This window comes from Echinops telfairi, unplaced genomic scaffold (genome assembly GCF_000313985.2).
Source record: "Echinops telfairi isolate 266 unplaced genomic scaffold, ASM31398v2 ScPeMD7_443;HRSCAF=831, whole genome shotgun sequence".
In the NCBI taxonomy this organism is placed as follows: Eukaryota; Metazoa; Chordata; class Mammalia; order Afrosoricida; family Tenrecidae; genus Echinops; species Echinops telfairi.
The window spans coordinates 36,715,172-36,741,537 of NW_022104341.1; the positions used below are offsets into that span (position 1 = coordinate 36,715,172).

Below are 26,366 nucleotides of genomic sequence, written 5' to 3' on the forward strand. Positions count from 1 at the left end.
AAAAAAAAAAAATTGAATACATAGGTTCAAAAAAAATCCTTTTTGTGGGGTACCCCTCCTATACTAAGTATCTTCTTCCCTTTTGGTTTTCTAAATCTAGGTTTTTGTACATTTCATTATAATAGTTAACTTTATCTTCTTGAGCTGACCTTAAAATTTTTCCATTCAGCTATTTGACGTCCTCATTTCTTCCATTTGCATTTGAGGCTCTGAGATGAAGAATGTTTCAGAAAATCCTTTCTGACATCCATTTTTATCTTTTCCTTTTTTCCTGCCTTTTAAGCTACATTTTGGTTTCTTCATCAATGATATTCTTGATGTCCTCCCACGGCTCATCAAGCCTTCTGTTGCTGGTGTCAGTGCTTCAGATCTGTTCTTAGATGTTTCCCAAATTCAGGTAGGGTAGACGCAAGGCTGTATTTTGGCTCTCTGGACTTGTTTTAAATTTCTTCCGTTTTACTCTGAACTTTCATATGATCGATTGATCTGTTACACAGCCAGCAGTGGCCTGGTTTTAGCTGCTGATAGTAAGCTTCTCTATCATCTTTTCCCATACATGTAGTCAATTTGATTTTGCTATATTCCATCTGGAGAAGTCCATGTGTACAGCCATCTTTTGTGTTGTTGAAAACAGGCATTTATTATGGACACGTCATTTATCTTGTAAAGTTCTATTATGTGATCTCCAGCTTCATTTTTTTTCACAAAGACCATATATTCCTTCCTCTTTGTTGTGAATTTCTATTCCAATAATTATCAATTCATCTTGATTGCATATTTGATCAATTTTTTTTTACTGAAGATACTGGTAGAATTCTTCAATTTCTTCATCATTAGCTTTTGCAGTTGGTGCCTAAATGCAAATAATAGTTGTATTGATTGGATTTTCTTGATTGCAGATATAATCTTATCACAGGAAGCATTGTACTTCAGAACAGATTTCAAAATGTCCTTTCTAACAATGAATTCAACCCTATTCCTCTTTTGTGCCATTCTGGGCATAGTACACCGTATGATTATCTGATTCAGAATGGCCAATACCAGCCCATGTCAGCTCAGTAACATCTAGAATACTGAACTTTATGCATTCCATTTAATTTTTGACAACTTCCAATTTTTCTAGAGGCAGACTTCAAACATTCCAAGTTCATATTATTAGCAGATTTTTTGCAACTGTTTCTTCTCACCTTGAGTTGTGCCCCATCCACAAATGAAGATGGGATGGCTGCATTGCTACAGGCTTTACCCCATTCACATCACCACGGCCATCTCTGCTTTGAGACAGCAGCTCTCTTCATCAGTCACATTTCAAGTGCATTCCAACCCCAGGGGCCCATCCTCAGGCGCTGTCGCTGCTTCCATTCATGGTCTTCAGTATCTGACAATGTTTCTCTTCTATGCCTAAGGTTTCCACTGGCTGCTTCCTTTGAAGTGTCTTCTTCACAGTCTGTTCTTAGTCGGGAAGCTAGCCTGAAACTTGTTCACTTTGGGTGACCCTGCTGGCATTCGAGATACCAGTAACATAGCTTCTAGCATCTCAGCAACACACAAGCCACCACAGTATAACAAGCTAAAGTACAAGTGGTGGAAATCTATAGGTCGCCCATCAAAATCAATCATAAAATTAGGTTTGATCTAAAATTGCATAATCTTGCAAACTCTAGGGAGCAGTTTTACTCTGTCCTATAGGGTGTCCATGAGTCAGATTTTACTTTATGTAGCAATTTTGGTTTTGTTTCCATAAAATACAAAAATGATGGGTCATCCCTAATTTATGCCTTCATTCTATATGCATGGTTACTGCTTCTCTGGAATAAATTTGCAAGTCCTGGGGAGTGCAATCAATTTGTCTTGTGCAGAGCACAAAAATGCTACTCTCATAAACCTCAGTGGAATAGGGATAGCATATATTCTCTGATAAGGAGAATTAGAGTTATCTGGTTTTAAATATGCGCCATCAACTGAAAGGATTAATTCCGTGTTAAGAAGGGGAGTTTTTTTAAAGTCCTGTGGGAGGTAAATAGCTGCTCTATTAAACCAAGGCAATCGTGAGGGACAATATTTTTACATTGGGTAGAGGTGAAATTGTAGTTGAGTTAATATAATTCACTCTGTGCAACTATATGTAGAAAATAATGAAAAGCCTGTTCATAATTTGAAATCCCCACTATTTTAGAGATTTATGCACTTTATGGTAGTGGCTTTTACAACCTTGGGGGTTAATAGAGAAAGAGTAGCTGCTCTTTGGATTTTAGAATTTACATGTCTCACCATTAGTATGGAGATGATTATTTCTCTTTGAAAATCAGAAGAATTTTGCAGAAATTGATACCAGGACTTTCTGGCTGGGAAACCCTGAATTTATTCTCAAATTATTTTGAATCTAGTATTATAACCTAGAGACTTTAATTGTTGTAACTCTATTGCCATTAATTTATTTTGGTGAGTTTTAGTTTTTTGCTCAGATTTCTTAGCTCTTATTTTGGAAGTTTGGGATAATTTATAAACCAATTTATATGGTCAAATATAAGATTTAATATTTTAAAAAGTTCTATTGATGTCATTTAACTAAATCAGTTCAAGGTAGTCCCTTGCAACAAAAATTGAATTAAAAGCTTTATGTTCCCAACATCTCCTAAAAATAACCTCAAATCTTTCATAAACTACTTAGTTAAATGATCTCTGTATTTGTAAATATCTTCATCTTTGTTTTGCGTACAACTTGGACTTTAGCACAGTTTATTTATATAAAGTGAAAGGGCAGAGCATTTTCTGAAACATTCAAGGTTTCCAAGAATAGCTTCATATATCCTGGTATGTTAATTTGGATAGACAATGGTTCCTCAGTTTCTTTTTGTGTAGCCTCTTCCATTCACCTTTAGGAATCCCCAGGTCTTAGTAGTCTACGTAATAAAATATATAAAGCTGCAAGTCTAGGCACATAGGTGTTTCTCCCCTAAGCTTAAACTCCTGACAGAAATTTGGATGATTTTCATGAGGATCAGGAGCTTCTTTAATAATGGTGTATTGTGTTAGATTTCCTAGAGAAACAAAACCAGTGAAATTCATCTATGTAAAAGAAAAAAAAAGTAATTTCTTGGCCCTGTCCATTCACACTCAAATTCATGCATCAGATGCTAGCTGGAAGCCCCTCCAGACTTACATTTCTGCCAGCTGATGAATCAGGAAGGTGAAACGAGAATCTGGGAGATCACAGGCTGGTGGATGCAGAGTTCTATGGATTCAAGGTCAGCAGAAATATGGCAGGGCACCAGCAGTTTCCAGGGTGGCAGGTTACATGGGCCCTCTGCCTCAGTCAGGCAGGAAGGGATGGGCAGGAAGGAGATGAGCAAGAGGGAGAACAGTTGTCCCCAGTGTTTTTTAAAGTAGGCCATATCAACAAGGAGCCATCATTAGGCTGTGTCCTGATTGAAAGGTTGGGCTCCACCAATACTCTAACACAAACCTAGTTATCGCAGTCCACTCTTTGTCTATTTATAAACAAACCTGTGCCCATACATAAATTCCAAACAATGATCATGATCAAATCATACTTGGGCCTAACAGGATACAACTCACACTCATAAACCAGAAAAGACACCAGCCTCATTACATCTTTTGTTTTATAAGTGGCCCCCAAATTCTTGATGCCTGTTAGGATCAATTCTTTAAAACTTAAACTACATCTGAATCCTGTACACCTGTCAGCATCATCCCCTCACCCTCTCTTCCTTAGCCCTATTAAGAGAACACTCTTCTGCGAGGATCCTCCATTGTTCAACTTAGAGACTAAAGACATTGTGAAAGTTTATAAGCCAGTCATTTCATGCTTTTATCTTCCCCATTTTTGATATTCATTTTCTTTTTTGTTCATGAAGGCACATTCATTTTGTAAATTGCCCACTGCTACCACCTCCATTCTCTTAGGAGATAAGCACATGCTTTGATGTGGAGAATCTTAATTCTCTTTGGACCTTTGCATCTCTAAACAAAATACAGTCTTGAGCATGCCATCCATCAAGACTGTAGCAAAATACACCAGCTCACAGAGTGAACATTTTCCTTTTGTAGTTAACTGGGATCTGGTATGCATAATTCTAGCCATTCCAAGCTAGGTCAATGGGTACCAGTAGCAAGCTTGGGAGTTCTTACATACTTCACTGCACTTCAGGTCATCTGGCCCCTTCACATATTATCACCAACCTTAGTATCATTGGGCTATGTGTTGGATGGGGTTTTTTGGTGTGTGTCAGTGTGATACCTTAAAGAAGATATGGCTTGAGTTTAGTCCATCAGTCAGGTTGCAGGCTGGTGACCTCCCTTGCAGTGTGGCCTGGACATCAGCAGATCTTTGGAGGCCTGGCTACCCTGTTTCTTTTCCCTTTGTGCCTGGTCCCGGTTTGTAATCTAATCTGGCTGCCTTACATCGCTGAACTGCACCACAAAGTCGCACATGCCATACTGCACCAAGAGGCCATTGGGTCTCCTCACATCAGGACCAGCTGCATTGCATCATCCCCCTCTGCTGCCCTCAATGCCACTGTGCTGTGCGTTGCCACACCGAGCTCTGCCACTGTTCACCATGCCTCATCTACCTCCTGCTTCTTTGGACTTTGGGCCCAGGAACCTCCTGAGTTGAACAGACATGCAGCACATCACCAGACTCACCAAAGTGAGTTGGACTGGGCTTCCTTTTCCTTTCTCTGCAGCTGTGCCAGCTGCTTTCCTTTTAGAAATTTCATTTTCAATATAAATGTCTCTACTTTATACATTTATAAGTGCTCTGGTTTGCATCTTTAGAGAACCCAGTCTAATACAAACTACCTCATGCTATAAGTTCAAATTATACACAGTTGAACTCTACTTTGAGAAGCCAACTCTTCCTCAGTCATATTTTGAGTTCCTTCTGCCTGAGGGGTTCATTTTCCAGCACTTTTCCTGGCAATGTTCTGGATCCTCCATGAGGTTTTTAGTGGCTAATTCCTCAGAAGTAAACAGTTTATGCCTTCTTCATGGGTGAACCTGCTGGCATTTGAAATACTACTGACAGAGCTTCCAGCATTAGGGCAGACCCTAATTCCTTAGAAGTGAACATTGGCTATATTCCTTAAAAGTGGACAGCCTCATCTTTCTTTGTGAGTGACCTTACTTATATTGAAAACAGTGACATAGCTTCCAGCAACACAGCAACACACAAGTCATTACAGTAGACAAACTGACAGACAAGTGGTAGATGTGGGTGGATAGATAGGATCAAACTGGGTGTAATTAAGGTCAGAGTCAATAACAGTTGCTAGTTTTATTTATAGGTGGTCCTTGGTAATGACTTAGATTTGTTCCTAAGTGTGTCTTTAAGTAGAATTTGTAGGTAAGACGAAACAGGTGCATATAATTGTTATTTAGTCTTACTTTAGTGCTACTCAACAAAGCCTTTTCAATGATTAAAAGGCTGCATGTGGAGCATTGCAGGTGGTTGTGATGACAATTTATTTTATTGAATCGTTTAAAATTGAAAACAGATTTGTGTAACATTAGAGGGCAAGTTTGAAATGTCTGTTAGGTGAAAGTTCATAGTCCAGGGACTTAGAATACTGGGTCTTTTCTTATGGCCCAAATGATAAAATTGTTCTCTCGCATCTGTGGTTGACTGTGGTCATATGAATTGTAAGTCGAGGTTTTGTGTCAGGAGTTGCCTGTGTGAGACCCTCCAAAATGCGCTTCCCGTCTGTCAATGACCATGTATTGTGAAGACGATGACTGTGCCGACAGGGTAGGGCCCTCACTGACTCGATTAGGAAACATCCTTGACCCATCTTCTTTTTTCCTTTCATTTTTCTTACTTTTATTGGGGGCTCTTACATCTATCACAATCCATACATTCATCCAGTGTGTCAAGCACATTTGCACATATGCCACCATCATCATTTTCAAAGCATTCTCTTCCCACTTGAGCCCCTGATATCAGCTCCCCATTTCTTCCCCCCCCCACCTGCCCTCCCTCACAAACCCTTGATAAGTTATAGATTATTATTTCCATATCTTACATTGCCCTCCGTCGCCCCTCATCCACTTTTCCGTTATTTGTCCTCCTGGGAGGGGGTTCTAGATTGATCCTTGTGATCAATTCCCCCTTTCCCCTCCCACTTCCCCTAATCCTCCTGGTATCTCTACTCTCCTGGTTGGCCCTGAGGGGTTTATCTATCCTGGATTCCCTGTGTTGTGGGATCTTATCTGTAGCATTGTGCATGTTCTGGTCTAATCCAATTTGTAAGACAGAATTGAGGTCATGATAATGGGGGGGGAAGGAAGCACCAAAGAACTAGAGGAAAATTGTGTGTTTCATTGGTGCTATACTGCACCCTGACTGGATCATCTCTTCCCTGTGACCCCACTGTGAGGGGATGTCCAATTGTCTAGAGATGGGCATTGGTTCTCCACTCCATGCCCCCCGCCCCCACCCTATTCACATTGGGTATGATTTTGTCTTAGATGTCTGGCACTTGATTCCATCAACACCTCCTGATAACACAGGCTGGTGTGCTTCTTCCATATAGCTTCTGAGCTATATGACTGCTTGTTTATCTTCAAGCTGTTAAGACCCCAGATGCTATAATTTTTGATAGCCATCAGCTTTCTTCACCACATTTGCTTATGCACCTATTTTGTCTTCAGCGATCATGCTGGGAAGGTGAGCATCACAGAATGCTGGATTGTTAGAACAAAGTGTCCTTGTGTTGAGGGAGTATTTGAGTTGAGACCTAATGCCCATATGCTACCTTAATTCTTAACATATAGATATGAGTACATAGTTCTATTCCCCTCTTGTTATAGACATATTTACATATGTACATGCCACTATTTAGGTCTCTATAAATGCCCTTTGCCTCCTGGTTCTTTCCACTCTTTCCTCTTACTTCCCTCTTGTCCCACCATCATGTTCGGCCTTCATTCGGGTTGAGTAATTCCTCGTTGCTATATTGCCCTTGATTGAGCCTATATTGCCCTTGATTGGACATAGGCATCCTATGTCCTTCTTTCCATTGATTTTAGTTCACTTGTTGTTCCCTTGTCCTTGGGTTGGTTCTCCCCACCCCCACCCTTCCTTTCTCCCACCTCCTCTTCTCCCGTATTCTCCCGGAACCATTGGTCCTGTTCTTTTCATCTCTGAATTATTTATCCCGCCTATCTATCTAGATAGACATGTAGATAGATACATTAATAAGTGCAAAAACCAGGCAAAGCCAAATAAAACAACAAAGGAAGTCAAAATCAACAAAACAATAACAGCAACCAAAAAAAACCCCCAAACCAAATAACAATAACAAAAAGAAAGCCACTGACAAAAATGGAAAAGCCTGTAAATAGTTCAAGGTCTGTTTGTTGGCCTTTATGAGTGTTTTCCAGTCAAGTCTGATGGGGTGGCACACTCTGTCTCTAAAGTCTATTTTTGGTATTCGTCATGAATTTCATCACTTTGCTCCACTTGCTGCGCTGTTGCATGCCTTTAGTGTTATGCCCCAGTGTGATGGGGTCAGATTGTGCACTATTTCCACACTGTGTCTCCAGTGTTGTCCCCTGCAGTGCTATGGTTTAGTGAGTGACGTTGTGCTTCATGGTGGCGCCGGCCCAATGGCCTTGACCCATCTTGTTGGATTTATAGTATCATCAATAAACTTTATTTTCTTTAAGGTCCTATGACTACAGGCTTATTTATCATTGCAGTAAAATATAATTTTTCCTAATGAATAAAGATTCTTTTTTTTTTGGATTTTGATCACAGAAACTTCTTACCATAGGTGGAATTGTAGAAGTCAAGATTATCATTTCCTTGGAATTTTTTGAAATAGATTAATTTTGAATATGGAGTTGTTATTTACAAAAAATTGTTTTGATTTTACAAATCAATTTATACATATCTTAATAATTTGTTTCCAATTTTTTTTCAGTTGAACCAGACAATAGAATTTTTAGGGATGATTTTTGTCTACTTGGTCTTATGGATACAGTTAGAAGATGTGTCCTCTTTGTTTTAATTGTTCTCATAATTTTATATGTATATCTTATAATTACATATGGAGTTTCGCTCCATTGCCCATGTGCCTATAACTATGCAATTCTGGCTGCCGGCTGGAATCACTTGGATATTGTTTTTTAAAATGCTGATGCCTGGCACCCTCAGGGTCTCTGGTGTATCCTGAGCTTCTCAGATGACTCGGCTTTGCAGCCAAGGTTGAGGAACTACTGGTTGAAATACTTTGGAAATAACTGAAACATTCTTTTTGCTTTTTTAAAAAAATCCATTTTATTGGGGGCTCACACAACTCTTATCACAATCCATTCATACATCCATTGTGTCAAGCACATTTGTACATTTGTTGCCATCATCATTCTCAAAACATTTGCTTTCCACTTGAGCCCTGATATTAGCCTCCTCATTTCGCCTCCCTCTCCACACACCCCTCCCTCATGAACCCTTGATAATTTATGAGTTATTATTATTTTGCCATATCTTACACTGTCCGACATCTCCCTTCACCCACTGTTCTGTTGTCCATCCCCCAGGGGGGAGGTTATATGTAGATTCTTGTAATCGGCTCCCCCTCCTTTTGCTTTTGCTATGTAGGTAACGTGGATCATCTGAGTTACGTGATGAATCTGTCACCATACACCCCTTGTTTAGAATGAAGTAGAATCACTGGAATTGGGAGAATTGAGTGTGACCTTGAAATTTTTAGAATGCTTTTATTATTACCTACCAGCTATCATTGATAATTCATGGAAGTAAAATTTGCCAAAGATAATTCAACAACAGTTCCAGCAGTGCATTGACAGGAAGCTGCCAGAAAGTCAGGATAAATTCAGAAGAGAATTTGGAACAAGGGATACCATTGCTGATGTCAGATGGATCTTGGCTGAAAGCAGAGAATACCAGAAAGATATTTCAAAAAAATTCACTGCCACTAAGTGATTCCTACCCCACTGTGACTGTATAGGACAGGACAGAACTGCTCTTGTGGATTTGCAAGACTGTGACTCTTCTGGGAGTCGAATGCTCGGTCTTTCTCCTATGGAGCAGCTAGTGGTTTCAAACTGTTGTGTGGGTAGCAGCCCACACATAACCATGACACCATCCGAGCTTCCCTGAAAGATGTTTCCTTGTGTTTTATTGACCATGTCAAGGCATTTGGATCATAACAAACAATGGATAACCGTGAGAGGAATGGGAATTCCAGATCACTTTATTGTGCTCATGCAGAACTTGTACATGGCTCGAGAGGCAATTATACGAACAGAACAAGGGGATGCTGCATGGCTTAAATCAGGAATGATGTTCGTCAGGCTTGTATCTTCTCACCATACTTATTCAGTCTGTATGCTGAGCAAATCCTCAGAGATGCTGGATTATATGAAGAAGAGTGTGGCATCAGGATTGGAGAAGACTTATTAATAACCTGTGCTATGCAGACGACACAGTCTTGCTTGCTGAAAGTGAGGAGGACTTGAGGCACTTGCTGAGGAAGATCTATGATTGCAGCCTTCAGTAGGGATTACATAGGTACTTGTGATAAATGTAGATAAGATTGAAGTTGTAGGGATTTTGTCTTGCTTGCATTCACAATCAATGCTCATGAAAACAGCAGTCACAAGATCAGAAGATGCATTACATTGGGTAAATCTGCTGCCCAGGACCTCTTCAAAGCATTGAAAAGCAAGGGTGTGACTTTGAGGACCAAGGTGACCTGAGCCACGATCTTTATAACTGTGTCACATGTATGTGCAAGTTGGACAAGGAAAACCAAAGAAGAGTCTCTGTACAGTGTTTGCATTGTGGTGCTGGAGAAGAGCAGTGAAAATGCCCTGGCCTCCTAAAAGGATACACAGGCCTGTCTTGAGAGAGGCATAGCTGGAGTGCCCCTGAGAGGCAGGGATGCTGAGCCTTCATCTCGGATACCCCGGGCATGTGGTCCGTCGAGACCAGGCTGGTAAAGAAGAAGGTAGTGAAAGAGAGGAAGGCCTTCAGTGAAGTGGTTTGGCACCGTCACTGCAGCTCCAACAACGGCGCAAGCGTAGGAACAATTGTGATGAAGGTGCAGAACTGGGCAGTGTTTTGTTCCGTTGTGCTTTGGGTCAGAACTGACTCCATGGCTTCTGACAACAGGAACAAGAACCAAACCCTTAACGGGATGAAGTAAAACTTGTATATGTGTACATTTCCATATAAGTTGGAGAAGAAAGTATATGAAAATGTCTTATTTTGAGTTATGTACAAATCAAAGTCAGTTAGGTTATCATTTGAGTCATTAATGAGTGAACAAATCTTTTTTAAAAACAAAACAAATGGTAACAATTACTAATTTATTGTTAGCATAGTAATGTAATCGTTGCTCTCCAGCCCTTGTTGACTTTGTCACCTACTTTTAAGGTAATAAATACTCTGTTACCATGAAGAGGATCTTTGTTTACTCTAATAACAAGATGCTGGATGAAGATTTGAATACTCAAATAGTTACCTCCCTGCAGTACCAGAGAGCTTCCAGAAAGAAATCAACCTGAACTTTGGGCTACTTTCTTCTTTTTTCTCATAAAATGATCTAGTTAGCTTTTAGCCTTGGATTGGGAGCTTGTATTATGTTAGGGATAGTTATTGTGATTTGAAATATAGTATAATTATTATGTTGCAAAATTTATTTACATCTATATAGCACAATAGCATGATATTCTAAAATGTGTGAAGCTCCATGAATATACTATATAATTAGGATAGGAATTAGGTTCCAATTCTAAGTTTTATTCTGAATTTTCTTTCCTTGATTAAGTTTTTTCTATCATTACCTTCCATATCTGGAATATTGGGAGATGTGTTATCTAAGTTCTGGGTTTGTTAATGAGATAAAGTATTTTAACTACTTTAACCACAGCTTACCTATAATGTTTACTAGTTCTTTAGTTTTGACACTGAATTATCCTTGAGATTATTCTATTAAACACTATACCTGAGAACAAATTAAATACTACATTTTCTTTAATAGTGAATTGTATTATAATGAAAACTGTGGTGACTCTCATATGAAAGTCAATTTTACGTTACTGTTTCTGATATTAACAAAGGTATATTGTGCCTTATATCTTGTTATGGTAAGTTTGTTTTGTTATAAGTTTTCATTGCATATAGCAACGTTTTACAAGAAGCCAAAGAAGATTCATAAAACAGGATGAGAATAATTAGAAAGCTGATATGCTGAGCAGCTAATCTGAGAAGCTGGGCTATATGAAGAACGGGGCATCATTATTGGAGGACGGCTCCTTACCAATCTTCAATATTCAGAGGACACAACCTTGCTTGATGAACGTGAAGAGGACTGGAAGCCCTTATTGATGAAGGTCATGACCACAGCCTTCAATGTGGGGTACACCTCAATGTGAAGGAACCAAAAATCCTCACAACCAGGCCAATAGATCATGAAAAACAGAGAGCAGATTTAAATTGTCAAGGGTTTCATTTCTCTTGGATCCACAATCAATGCTCATGGAAGCAGCAGTGAAGAAATTAAAGGGCATTCAGCATTGAGAAAACCTGCAAAAGCTCATGGAAGTGTTGAAAAGCAAGTATCTTACTTTGAAGAATAAGGTACATCTAACCCAACTCATGATATTTTCAAGGGTCTCATTTTTGCATGTGAACACTGGACAATGAATAAGAAAAACAGGAGCATTGATTTATGAGTATTTGAATTGGAGTGTTGTTGAAGAATATTAAACATACCATTTACTATCAGAAGAATGCCTCTTAGTAGTGAGCATAGGAAGACTGTGTCTCCTGTGCTTGGAACAAGTTATAAGGAGGAATTAGTCCCTGGCGAAGGACATCATGCTAGATAAAGTCAGAGAAAAAGAAGAACGAAATTAATTGGCACAGTGGTTGCAACAATGGCCTTCAACAATGTGAGGATGAAGCAGAATGGTATGAATCCGTTAGATTTGACAGCACCTACCAACATGTGCCCAAATAAAACCATCATAGCGATAACTCCTTTCATTTTCTGCCCTGCAAAGTTGTGCTGCTTTTAAAAGGTAAAATTAAAATGTAATCTGAACTCCGAGCACTACAAATGAACTACTTTTCTCTGTGTTCCTTCAGTCCATAATCTGTACCCAGACATTCATTTCACTATAAAATATTAAAAGCAATGCTGCAGGGATCTGTCAAGCATTGGACTGGAGGTCCAAACTAGAGCATAGGGCTCCTGGTTTAGGGCAACTGAGGGATATTCATATCAATCTCCACTTCAAAATTGGTGCATAAGCAAATGTGGTGGAGAAAGCTGATGGTGCCCAGCTATCAAAATATGTAGTGTCTGGGGTCTTAAAAGGTTTGAAGATAAACGAGCGACCATCTAGCTGAGAAGCCACAAAGCCCACAAAGAAGAAGCACACCAGCCCGTGTGATCAAAAGGTATTGATGGGATCAGGTATCAGGCATCAAAGACCCAGAACAAAAAAATCATATCGATGTGAATGAAGGGGAGTGCGGAGTGGAGACCCAAAGCCTATCTATAGGCAGTTGGACATCCCATTACAGAAAGGTCACAGGGAGGAGACGAGCCAATCAGGGCGCAGTATAGCACCAATTAAACTACAACTTTCCTCTAGTTCTTTAATGCTTCCTCCCCTCACTATCATGACCCCAATTCTACCTTACAAATCCGGCTAGACCAGAGCATGTACATTGATACAGATAAGAGCTGGAAACATCGGGAATCCAAGACAGATAAACCCCTCAGGACCAATAATGAGAGTAGCAATACCAGAAGAGCAAGGGGAATATGGGGGATAAAGGGGATCCCGATTACAATGATCTACATATAATGCCCCCCAGGGGGGATGGATAACAGAAAAGTGGGTGAAGAAAAATAATAATATATAAATTATCAAGGGTTTATGAGGGAGGGAGAAAATGAGCTGATACCAAGGACTCAAATAGAAAATGTTTTGAAAATGATGATGGCAACAAATTTACAAATGTACTTCACACAATGGATGTATGTATGGATTGTGATGAGTTTTACGAGCCCACAATAAAATGACAAAAAAAAAAAAGAACAAAAGACCAACCCCAAACAATAAACACATTGGATACCTAAAAACGCCTAAACAATAAATAACTTTTAAAAGTCAAGAGCTGTATGAACCCCCAGTAAAAGGATGAAAAAAAGAAAGAAAGAAAGAAAAATTAAATGATGTAAGAGAAGATAGTAGGTGTTTAATAAATGACAGTGGATATGTTTTTGTTGTTAATTATGTATGGTATGTTTTTGATTTATGTAAATATAATGTGATTTAAATTAAACCTCCTCCACTAGGTTATAAGCTCGTTCAGCACTAATATCCATCACTTGGCAGTTTGCATAAAAATTTAATGAGTTAGTTAAGAAATATTTATTTGTTGATTGAATACCTTGGCTTTTGCCTTTACTTAATTTTAAAAAACAAGCATATGTAAAATATTTGATAAATGTTGTTTTGTTTTTAAATTCCTACAGATACTTCCTTATCCTATAACGCCAGTACTCTGAAATCTGAGGATTCCACCAAGATAATGTGATAGGAACTTCTTGTGATTTGGGGCCACATCCTACTTAGACTAATGCAGGCCTTCCAGCTTTCCTGAGAGCTGAGACAGTGGCACGGAATACTTGGTACTCAGCATTGGCAAGAATGCCATCTCTGCCTCAGGACGCGGGTAAGCAGAGGGACTTAAGCATACTACAAATTATAAATGTGTCGATGATGATGATGTCTCAGTTTTTAAGGATGAAAAACGAATGGGGAATTTTAAAGTACTAGAATTATAATTTTACCTGTGTGTGTGAGAGCGAGAAAGAGAGACAGAGAGAGAGAGAGACAGAGAGACAGAGAGAGACAGAGAGAAAGAGAGAGAGAGAGATTGTGTTTCCAGATTGGAATATTTTTATTTTATTGATATTTGGTTGCTTAAATTTCCTTCAGTTATTCGGAGACCTTCTCCCCTGGACCTGGATACAGAATCACCTTATGAAAATGCAATGAGGAAAATCAGAAAGAAGAAGAAGAAGGGAACTATTACAGCAAATGTTGCTGGGACCAAGTTTGAAATAGGTCGGTATGGGATTTTCATAATCGTTGGAAAAATTAGTTCAACATAGCTGTTGAAAATAATGTAGATGTTAACTTTGGAATGAATTTTAAATGCCTCCGATGGATTTTCCCCATGAGGTAGTTTACATTTCAATAAAATAGATCAGAATCATTAAAAGATTTAGTTGCCATTTGGATAAAATAAATGTATATGTTTTTCTTTAATAAATTTTAAACTAACATGAACATTAGAAATCAATGATTTTATCTTTAAATATAGATATACTTTAGAAAATGAAATCATTCAAATCCAGTTTTTAGTTGTAAAGTGAATTAATTTCTTTAAATTATTTCCTTTAAATTAATGTACCTTTGCCCACATTGAAAAACACATACCATGGGCATTCAAATAACTCTTCTCATTCTTTAAAAATCATGAGTTAAAAGCATTGAATAAAATTGTATGAACCTCGGGGATGTTAGGTTTCCATGCCCTCCCTAATCTTTGAGAAGCTCATTTCGATTTAGCTTAAGTAATTCACCAAACTTCATCTGAAATCAAAGGAATATTTCCCTGGAATCAAGATCTCCAAACATTGTATTTTAATATTCTCTCTCAGAAGTGAGAACTAAGCGAATTAGAGTGGTCGCATGAGGAAGGGAGTGTGGAAGAACAAGGATCAGGTGACCATCATAAAAGAGACTGGATGACGCTGATGTTATTTCCTCCTGTTGACTCTTAAGACACCGATGGGGTTCAAATTTGACCCAAAGAGGGGTTTTTAAATGCAGCTTTCTTTCCTTTGCCCAGAAATTTTTCTGCATTATTTTTCTTCATACTCATACCCATGCGTCTCTGTCGGTTCAATTGTTTAGCACAGTTCGTGGTGGAGCAGGCTTGGAGCCTTGCACGGGGACTGTTGGGAGAACACATAGCTTCCTGTAAAGGAGGGAATGAGCACATTGGGCCTGTGTCCAAAAGAAAACGCTATCTTGCTTTCCCGGTATTTACCCGAATGAAACCCAGTAGCTTACTTATTGGAATCTCATTACTGTTCCCTTGGCCAAGTGAATCATGTGATGGAAAGGGAATTAGGCTGTAGTAGGACACACTCTTTAGCCTGGTGTTGCCTTTGTGTCCTGATATAGAATATTCTGATTGCTACTAGCTTTAGTATTAATCTTGGCTGTTGTCAGATGCTCTCAACTCAATTTTCAATCACAGTGCCTCCTCACATGCAAAGATGAGAACTGTTGTTTCATTGTCGTTTCCAGACTATAATTTTTACTGGAGTAGAATGCCGGGGTTTTCTCTTGTGGCGCCTCTGGGTGGGATCAAAGCAGCATCCTTTTGTTTTGCAGCCACGTGCTTCTTAATTCTTTATATGTGACCAACTACTTTCACATGTTATCCCTTCACATCTTAATATTTTTGTGAAATAGACTCCTGTCTTCCCTTGCTCCCTCCCGAGTCCATCTTCCCTCACTCTAATAATGACTTTTATGAGGAAAACTGATTGGAGGCTCAAACTTCTATTTTCTACATTCAAAAGGGAAAAATAAAATAGAGAACTATAAAAATAGTGAAATAAGATAGTTCTGTGATGAATCAGATCTAATATAGCCAAATATATTCCAATGAGACCCACAGTGTTAGAAATGGGAATAGATTTAGTTCATAGTTCCTTGGGCACAATAGCCAATGTTGAAACATCATTGATGATAAAACTCACAGTTCTTTGAAGATGAAGTACTGGTTTTTCAAAAGAAATGTTCTGTTTCTGAGTACTGACAGAAGTTTCGCTCATAGTTCCACATTGAGACAAACTTTTTGCATAGTAAAATATTTTTTACAGATATTCCTTTAATTTAAAGGTATTCCTTTAATTAATACATTAGTGATGTTTACATTATTATGTTTCATGATGTTCCTTGCTGGAGACCAACAACCTAAAGTATTAGGATTAAAACAACTGAAATTTAAGATTAGAGAGAGTGCCTTCACCAAGTTCACATAGCCAGCAAAAGTAGGACTACGAACCGGACTGACTTTGTGTCTAAATTTGGCAGTGTTTTCATTGTTTTATGTTGCCTAAATAGAATAAGAATTGAAACTTGAAATGAGGCATTTTGGACTGTCTGCTGCCTCTGAAACTGAGAACGTGGTTACATGTATCTCTGCTATTATAGCTCAACAGTCTCTGAAAGTTCTATAGGTTAGGCAAAAGCAAACAAAATAGGAAACATTTGTAAGGAATGTATTCTTTTCTATTTGTAATTTTCATTAAATGAGGACAAGGAAGATTGAGCAGGGATACCTAAGTCTACAAACAGACGAGAAAACGAGATATAGCTATCCCTATTTTTTCAATAGGAAGTTTACTTGGTAGAAATTGAATATTATAATTGGCAGGCCACCTCTTTTTAAAGGGATATTCCAAATGACCAACATTTAGAAGCATAGACTTTAGGCGTTCTCTATCAGCAACCTTTTATTTGGAACGGATGTACAAGAGGGTATCAAAACTGGAGGGTTTTTTTTAAAGCTTTCTTTTTTTTCACAAAACAACCTTATCACCTTCAAAGTACTCTCCACTACATTTAAAATATTTGTCAAATCTACGATCCCATTCTTGGAAACATTTTTAAAACTTATCTGTTTGGATGGTTGACAGCACCTCCCTCATTTTTTTCTTCACCTCTTCTATGTCGTCAAATTGCTGTCTTTTCATGCCCCTCTGCATTTGCGGAAACAAAAAGAAGTCACTCGGAGTGAGTTCAGGTGAGCAAGGTGCGTGGGGCAAGACAGGCATGCTTTTTTTTTTTTTTTTTTGCCAGAAACTGGTGCACTGAGATGGCTGCGTGAGCAGGAGCATTGTTGTGGTGGCAAAAGCAAGTCCCCTGTCTGCTACAAATCAGGCCTTTTCTGCTACACACTGTTTATGCACTTTTTAAAGAACCTCTAAATAGAAAGCTTGATTAATAGTGTGACCTGGTAGAATGAACTCCAAATGCACTATGAGTTGACATTTTTGTCCATTTGGGAAGTTGACAAATGTCTAGAATGAGGTGTCACCAAGCAAAATTTTACCTTTTTTAAAATGAGAAAACTGGAGTTTCTCCCATAGGGCTGCCCTTATAAGCAGTTTCAGCGGCATTTTTCCCAATCAGGAAAGAGAATTTCACATCTACAGTCTGTTCTCTTAAATTGGCCATCCAAAAAAAAAAAAAAAAAAGATTAGCTAAATTGCTTTACAAAAAAATTTACTGTGACCAGAGAGAACCTTCCCAGGCTATGCCTCTGGGTGCACTAAGTCAGGGCAAGTTGCTGGATGCTCACCTAGTGGGGAAAATGCATACTATGAAAACACCGTTTTGCCTAGTGCAACTCCAGTCTTTTTTGGGTACCCCCTTATAATTTAATGAGTGCTTTTTTATGTACAGGAGGAAGATGGCCTACAAATGATACCAATTGATTTTAAAATTTCAGTTAAAACAAAAATAAGTTAACATTGCTTAGTTTGAGAAAGTGATCATTTAATTCTGTCATTGCATTTTTGCTTTGAAATTGAGCTTTAAGTTCAGCTTTTCAAAGTTTGAATTTCATAATAGAAGGGATTTATATATGACCTACTTTACAAATATAATTTTATGGGTCTAAAGAGAGTGCATCGTTCCCACAGTTCTTACACAGCTTGAATATTCCCAACCTTCACTGGCTTGTGTACATATGAATTTCCAAATTTCAATAGCTCATTTGGCCACCTCTTCAAGCTGCTGCAGGAGTTCTGCTTTGCACAGCAAGGCCTCTCCAGCTATTTCTGTGAGCCCACAGGCAGTATGTCTTAGATTCTCTGGACTAAGTCTGTTTCTGAGCTCCTGTTCTGGCATTGACTAGGTTTTCTTTCTTTCCTTTTTTTTTTATGTCCTTAATCATTTATTATTTTTCCCCCCTAACAATTTTTACATATCATACAATTGAATGATTCAATAGTTCAATCATATCAAGGAGAAGTGTGCAGTCATCACCACATCAATTTTAGAGCATCCCCTGCCCCATTGTTAAATCACCTTTAAAATGAGTTGTGTAATCACAATCCATTCTAGTGCTCACTCTCCACTCCCACTTTCATTATACTCCTGAAATACCATTCCCTCCCATTACCCACCACCCACCCCTGCATTCCCTATAGCCTCTTGTATCAGTTATTCTCATTATGCATCAAAGCTGAGAAACCCAACAGAAAACAATTAAAAACAAAATTGCTCTAAGGTGGTAATGATAAGGTCGTAATAGTATGAAGACAAAAATACAAAGAATGCATAAGAAGGAAAAGACCCCGCCTACATTCAAAAAGCCAGGGAAGACATTTCTGTCATGGAATGAGTAAGAGATACTCGCCCCATGAAGCCTTTAGGTTTTCTGTATGTGAACCAGATAAGGGTGTCTTTTAGGTTGCGTCACGAGTGCCCTTGCCATCTGTGTGATCCCTAGGTCTCTCGGAAGCACCTGATGCCAAAGCTGTGTGGTGGTCTTGAGCAGGGTCTTGTGTTTCATATTGTCACTTGGGCATCCAGCTTCTTCAAGGTTGTGACGCGAAACAGCAACTTCAACTCAACAGTTTCCTCCTCTATCACATACACACTTTCAACTATGGTCTTTTTCTTTGATGGCTTTTTTTCCAGACACGAACACAAAAAATCATCTCTTCCCACTTCACCTAAAAAGCAATCAAATGCCCCCAGGATTACTAGCAGAGGTCTAGTCAATCATCTCTTACTGGCACAGAAGTCATTGTTCATTGACCCTTCATTATCATTTTTCCTCATATAACAGAGTACCAGTATAAAGAAAACATTGAAAAATAAAACAAACAAACAGAAACATGTAAATATGTAAATACACGCTTCTGCTAAGACTCAATATTCGATTGGAACTTCCAAATTATAAAAAGCATTTTGCTCTTTATTTTAAGGCAAAGATTTATTTGGCAGAAACGTGTCTCCATGGTTAGTCTGAATCTAGGGGAGCACATCAATAGTTTGTACTAAAAAGAGATTTTTTTCTGGGCATATAGAATGGAAGGGAGGAGGCCTGCAAATCTCTTCTGTGAATTCTGCTTCCTTATGCTTCAGTCCGAGTTAACTCAGGTGACATGATTTCAAGGGCTAAAAATAATTTGAATGAAGGAGGTGGAAAGAATAGGCTAGATCCAATGACCAAGGGCTATTTTTACTTTTGTCCTTTTGTCAATAGCCCAAAGTCACAAAAAAGCTGCAAATGTGCATTTCCTGAATAGAAGTGTTGTCTCCACAGTTTGTTTTCATCATGCCATAAATAATTACCACACTCTTTGGCAGTTTTCTGTCCCTGTTAAATCTTCGATGACTGAAACTAAGGATTTGGGGTGTACCTTCAGAAGAACTCTCAGTTACTATTGAGTAAAATTGAACCACAGAGAAAGCTGTTGTGATTAAGAATAAGATGATGCCACAAGCAAATGATTATTCTGCAAATGTATAGCATGAACTAAAATATTTACATAGCACAAAAGGTCAGTGACTACATCTCAGAGTATTTAAATTCGGATTTCATTTCACTGTTTATTTGCAGTTCGTTTAGTAATAGATGAAATGGGATTTTTGAAAACGCCGGATGAGGATGAAACAAGTAACCTTCTATGGTGCGATTCTGCAGTTCCACAGGAAAAGATTTCAGAGCTGCAAAATTACCAGGTGGGAGATTAATTATTGGTCATGAGAAAAAACTATATGAATTCTACCATAATTTCTTTTAGATGGGGTTTTTAAACTGGTGGCATATTAAATTTCAGTTCTCACTCACTTGATTTACCTATTTTGTTGCTATTCAGTTGTACTGACTCTGCATGAAGCCTGCAATCTCTTCCACTTCAACTTTTAACCTCTTTCTAACAATAGAGAGGTGAAAACTCATCCAGACTGCTTTGAATTACTCTTAAAAGAAATGATGTGTAAAAAACGAGGTGGAATAGATGTTAGGCAATTGACATTTTGCATAGCCTTTCTTTAGCTACTAGTGTAGATAGCTGCTAGCATATAGGAGGAGCCCAGGTGGTGACGTGATTATGTGTTGGGCTGCTATCTGAATGGGTGGCAGTTGGAAGCCGTCCGTAGCTCCTGGGGACAAAGACTGGGCTTTTACTCTTGTAAACAGTTAGAGTTTGGAAACTCACAGGGCATTATTTTGAGTCAGTCAGCATTGACTCAATAGCAGGGAGTGATAGAAGGTAGCACACAATCGACTGAAGTAAAATATATATGTTCATATTCTATAATGTCTATGTGTATGAATATAATCTAGAATATTAAAAATAATTTGGACACTGATTTACTATATTTTCAGATGTTTTGAACTTGAGCACATATGTAAATATTTTTTAAATGTTTAAAAAATTTTTTTAAATTACAATTTTAATCTCTGATAACCATAGATTCTTTACTTCAGCAACTTCATTGTAGGTCATTGGATTTTAAATTAAATTTGCATGAACAACTACCAATTTATTTTAAAATATAAAATAAATGATTTAACTGTACTTTGGCATAAATGTGTATATTTATTAAATCAATTAGAGCATTAACTTTTACCTTTTTATTTTTCAGAGAATCAACCATTTTCCAGGAATGGGGGAGATCTGTAGGAAGGATTTCTTAGCAAGAAATATGACCAAGTAATCTTTATTTTCTTATAATACAGAAGATCTGTTGAATATTTATATAATAGATATGATATTGCTCTCTTTCACAAGGTTGAATTGATTTGAAATGCTATTTAAATGAGAGATAGACTCTTAGAGATAGAAGTTTTTAGTAACAGTTTTATTTGCATAGACTTCACATATCATACCATTCTATAGTTTAACCACATCAAGAAGAATTGTACAGTCATCACCACAATCAGTTTTAGAAAATTTCTCTGTTCTTGTACTCATCATTAGCTCCTCATTTCCCTCTAAACTCCCCTGACATACCCTCAAGGAGCCACTAACTTAGTTACTGTCTCTATAGATTTACCTATCCTGGATTTCATATGCATAAAAACATTAAAAACAAAAAACAAAACTAACAACACTCACAAGGTAAAACATGAAATCCTCAATCAAAAAGAAAACAGAAAATATTAAAAACAACAGACCTTAGTCCCTGCCTAAACCTCACAACCTAGTGAGGGAAAAACCTAATATGTAGAATACAATTTGATCTGCCATAATATAAGTAGAGGATCAATGTGTAGTCATCACAAAGGTGGTCAGATAGATCATTTTTGGAGGAGCAAGGAAAACTTTCTCGAGAAGATAAGGTATGAGATGCATATCGAAAGATGTATAGGAGTTCACCCTTTGAGAAGAGACAGGAACAGAAGTAGGAGCAAATAGGGAGACTTGACCCAATACAATGTGTTTGGGATTCTAATGCTATACGATGTTGGAAGGCTCATGAGGATGTTGGAGATATATTTAAAAGCCAGTACATGTATTACTTGTTGTATTTTAGTCATTCATTTAATTATTCACCTAGTAATTGCTTTATCTTCTCAATAAACCTTTAATCTTATCCTGAGAGAAATGAGAGGTTATTAAACAGAATGAAGCAGAGAAATAATATGCCTTGGATAATGGATTGGACAAAGACAAGGGCATACGGAGAAATCCCTCTGAAGAGATGGTTGACTGGTGTATATAAGAAGCAATGAACCATCTAAAGCCAAAGAGATAGTTGGAATTGTGAAGAGAAAATCAATGTAAGAGATATTAAGGAGGTAGAGTTTACAGGGCAAAGCTTCTTAGATTAAGCCAAGGTTTGTGGTTTAGAATATTGTATAGGCAGTATGCTTTTCTAACAAGAAGACATATGAACCTCAAAGGAAAAGGAATTATCTCTGTAAAGTTTGGGGCATGTATTTTATTTAGTCTATGAGGGTCCATGGAGAAATGGAATTAAAAGATAATGTAAAATTACGACAAAGTTTTTGAAGCACCCTCATATGTGTTTTATTTAAATTATTAATTACGTAGTTGAGACCTGATGGGTCTGTCGGGTACATGTTGGACTACTTTGTTTTTGCCCTGTTTAATCTGAGGGTCAGCAGTTCAGATCAGCCAGCCCCTCTGTGGCAGAATGCTCCCATTAAGATTTACAAAACCCTGGAAACCCTACATAGCAGTGGTTTTCAACCTTCCTAACGCTGCCACCCGTTAAGACAGTTCCTCATGTTGTGGTGACCTCCCCCGAACCATAACATTATTTTCATTCCTACTTCATACCTGTCATTTTGCTACTGTTATGAATCGGGCGATCCCTGTGAAAGGGTTGTTTGACCCCCAAAGGGGTCGCGACCCACAGGTGGAGAACCGTTGCTATATAGGGTTTCTCTGAGTCAGAATTGACTCAATGGCCATGAGAACTAAGCCATACACACCTACTATTGTGAGATAAGGCAGGATGGAGCAACATTTTGTTCTGTTATACACAGGGCCCTTCCGAGTCAGAAGTGACTTGACAGAAACTAGCAGGAATAACATATGGCAGGCACTGTGCTGAGTTTAGAAGGGACCATGATGGCACAGAGGGTTAGCCATTGGGCTGCTAACCACAAGGTCAGCAGTTCAAAGCTACCAGTTGCTCCTTGAGAGAAAGATGAGGCTTTCTTTTCCTGTAGAGTTACAGTTTCAGAAACATTCAGGGGCAGTTCTCTTCTGTCCTAAAGGGTGGAAATAGACTCAACTCAGTGGCAGTGAGTGAGTGCTCTGTTTGGGCAGATGAGGTGATCAAAAACAGATGATAGCACTTAAAACAATAAGTTGTGATTGTGGTGAGTGCTGAGAATTATGGGTGCAGAAGACTCAGTAGCAGAGGGAGTTACTAATTTTGAATAAAGTCGGAAGTTCAAAATTACCAGCCAACTGCTCCATGGGAGGAAATTGAAGCTTTCTACTCCTGTAAAGAGTGACAGTCTCTGAAATCCACAGGGGTAGTTCTACCTTGTCCTGTATGAGTGAGAAGAGATTCAATGGCAGTGAGTTTTTTATTTTGTTTTTATATGATAGACTTTGAACAGAAATCATCCTAGATTCCAAAATCTTAAGTCCATTCTCGTCCCTTGCTGCCAGTCATGCTCCTGGGACAGTTTCTTTGTTCTCCAATGTCCTGTTTAAGCCACCACTTCCCTGTAAACTCTTGGATGCCATTGGGACCTTGTGCTAATGATCTTTGTTTTCGCCCTGCTTAGGACTTAATGCATGTTCTACTTAAATTATAATTTTTAAAAAGCGCTCCCTAATGGTGACACCTGGAGGAATAAAAATCATGTATAAAAATGACACCCGCCATTGAACCAAGTCCTATTTTCCCACACCCATCATGAGGCAGAATGAGTGACTCTTTATTCTTGTGACTTAGAGGACCCCGGTTGCATAGGGGATTATGTGTGGGGTTGCTAACTGCAAGGGCAGCAATTCAAAACCACCAGTTATTCGTGGGGGGTGGGGGGGAAGATTTTGACTATCTACTCCCATAAAGGTTTACTGTCTAGGAAACCTGCAGGGTCAGTTCTATTCTGTCTCTATAAGAAGAGTTCACTTCATGGCAGTGAATTTGTTGAGTTACACAGTATATACTTTTTCTTTCTATTATAGAACTTATAGTATTAAAGTTAGAATAAAAATTTTGAATGAATATATCTAACACCAAACTTTAAGAAGAACAATGGATACAAGTTGATTATTTTTTCCTTCATTCCATGGTTTAGTCCTATCAATTAGAGATTGTGGTACCTTATATGCTTTTATTGTGTATGTCATGTTGCCTTGTAATCACTAGTTCATCTATGCTCCTAGGACCAGAGACCATACTAACTCATAATCTTCATATCCCCAGGACCTAACACATAGGATATACTTAAATATTTGCTCTATAAATATGTAAATTCTACAAAGGTAGAGCTTTTTGTCTTTTTTTTTCTGACTGATATTACCCTTGGGTCTTGAGCATATTAGGTGTCTAATAAAAAATATTGAATGTGTGAGTAGGTAAATAAAAGGACGGAGAGAATTTAAATCTTTGTGGGAAACACCAGTAGCAAAGAGAAAGAAAATTTTAAAGAGTTTGAATATAAATTATTTTCATATTATGTCTAATTAACAGAATGATAAAGACTCGGCCTATGGATTATACCTTTGTCCCTCGAACATGGATTTTTCCTGCTGAATATACTCAATTTCAAAATTATGTGAAAGAATTGAAGAAAAAACGGAAGCAGAAAACTTTTATAGTAAAACCAGCTAATGGTGCAATGGGTCATGGGTAGGTTTATTTTACTTGTTATATTCAAATGAACAAAAAACCTGAAAAGTAAATATGAGCATATTCTCATGGTTGCAAACCAATACAAAAACCTAAAATAGGCTTCTAAGTATTGGTTTTCTGAACTTGAATGTTTAATGAGCCATTCTTTTTACCTTGTCCCATAAGCTTTTGATAATAAATTTTAAAGCTACAAATCAACAGGTTGTGAGTATTTAATGAGTTTATAGCAGTGGTTCTCAGCCTGTGGGTTGCGACCCGTTTGGGGGTTGAATGACCCTTTCACAGGGGTCGCCTGATACATAACAGTAGCAAAATTACAGTTATGAAATAGCAACAAAAATAATTTTATGGTTGGGTTCACCACCACATGAGGAACTGTATAAAAGGTCGCGGCATCAGGAATGTGGAGAATCAATAGTTTATAGGCTAGGGGGAAAAAAGTTGTTTCCTATTGTTTTTGAACTTCCAATTTGCAGTTATATTAATTTTAGAGCACGTTTGGGAGAGTAAAATTAGTTGATATTATAGAACTAAATTAGCTTGGAGAAAATGGAATGGGAATCACTCTTTCTATAACTAGAAATCTTGAAAAAATGTATTTTATTTACTTTGCTTTCTTTTATATAGCTGTACTAATTAGATTAAAAATAAGTAGGACACATTTAAAACTGAAGGGTTGGGAACTAAATATATTAGATGAGATTAGAATGTGAAATTTATTATTTCTATTTCCTTTTTCTTTCTAAAGTTTAGTTAATTTTCCATAATGTCTTTCTTCAAAGAAAATCTGGCTGAAACTGCTTTAATAAAAGCACAAAGGCATGATTCATTTTGACCTTTGATGTACAAGTAGTGGGAGAAAAGATACTTTGAAATACAAGGGGTAGCCCCCACAAACAAGAATTTTGTCCCTTCAAAGTAATGTATTTAATTTTTTTTTTTTTTACAAAACAACCTTATCACCTTCTAAGTACTCTCCATTACACTTAACACATTTGTCAAATCTGTGATTCCATTATTGGAAGCATTTTTCAAACTCATCTGTTTGGATGGTTGACAGTACCTCCCTCATTTTTTCTGCACTTCTCTATGTCATCAAATTGATGTCCTTTCATGTCCCTCTTCATGCACGGAAACAAAAACAAGTCACACAGAGTGAGGTCAGGTGAGTAAGGTCCATGGGGCAAGAGAAGCATGCTGTTTTTGCCAAAAACTGGTGCACTGAGATGGTTGTGTGAACAGGTGCATTGTTGTGGTGGCAAAACTAGTCTCCCATTTACCACAAATCAGACCTTTTTTGATGCACACTGTTATACAATCTTTTCAGAACCTCTAAATAGAAAGCTTAATTAACAGTCTGACATGGTGGAACAAACTCCAAATGCACTACAAGTCAGCATTTTTATCCATTCGGGAAGTTGACAGACATCCAGAACAAGGTTTGTCACCAATTGACATTTCACGTTTTATGAACTGATAACACCATTTATACACTTGAGTTTTCCCCATAGTACTGTCCTTGTAAGCTGTGTTCAACACCACAACAATTTTGGTGGCATATTTCCCAAGCAGGAAACAAAATTTATAACTGCACATTGTTCTCTTAAATTGGCCATTACGAAAAACAAGATTAAAGCAAAACTTTTTTTTTAAATCACTTTATTGGGGCCTCATACAAGTCTTATCACAATCCATACATGCATCCATTGTCTCAAGCACATTTGTCCACATGTTGCCATCATCGTTTTCAAAGCATTTTCTTTCTACTTGAGCCCTTGGTTTCGACTCCTCATTTTTTTCCCCTCTCTGCTTTTACAAAAAAATTCACTGTGACCAGAGAGAACCTTCCCAGGTGAGGCTACTGTGTGAACTAACTCAGAGAAAGTTGCTCAATTCTTGCGTAG

General features: G+C 38.0%; 1 protein-coding gene across 1 annotated transcript in view; it reads left to right on the forward strand.

Annotated features, from left to right (window-relative positions):
* TTLL7 (tubulin tyrosine ligase like 7) overlaps nt 1–26,366 on the forward strand; it is a 175,796-nt gene that overhangs the window by 46,435 nt on the left and 102,995 nt on the right. The window contains exons 3-7 of the mRNA XM_045292051.1: nt 13,542–13,741; nt 14,008–14,136; nt 19,730–19,851; nt 20,761–20,828; nt 24,301–24,459. Of these exons, the coding sequence (XP_045147986.1) occupies nt 13,717–13,741; nt 14,008–14,136; nt 19,730–19,851; nt 20,761–20,828; nt 24,301–24,459 (503 nt within the window). The 5' untranslated portion in view covers nt 13,542–13,716. The remainder of the gene's footprint in view (nt 1–13,541; nt 13,742–14,007; nt 14,137–19,729; nt 19,852–20,760; nt 20,829–24,300; nt 24,460–26,366) is intronic.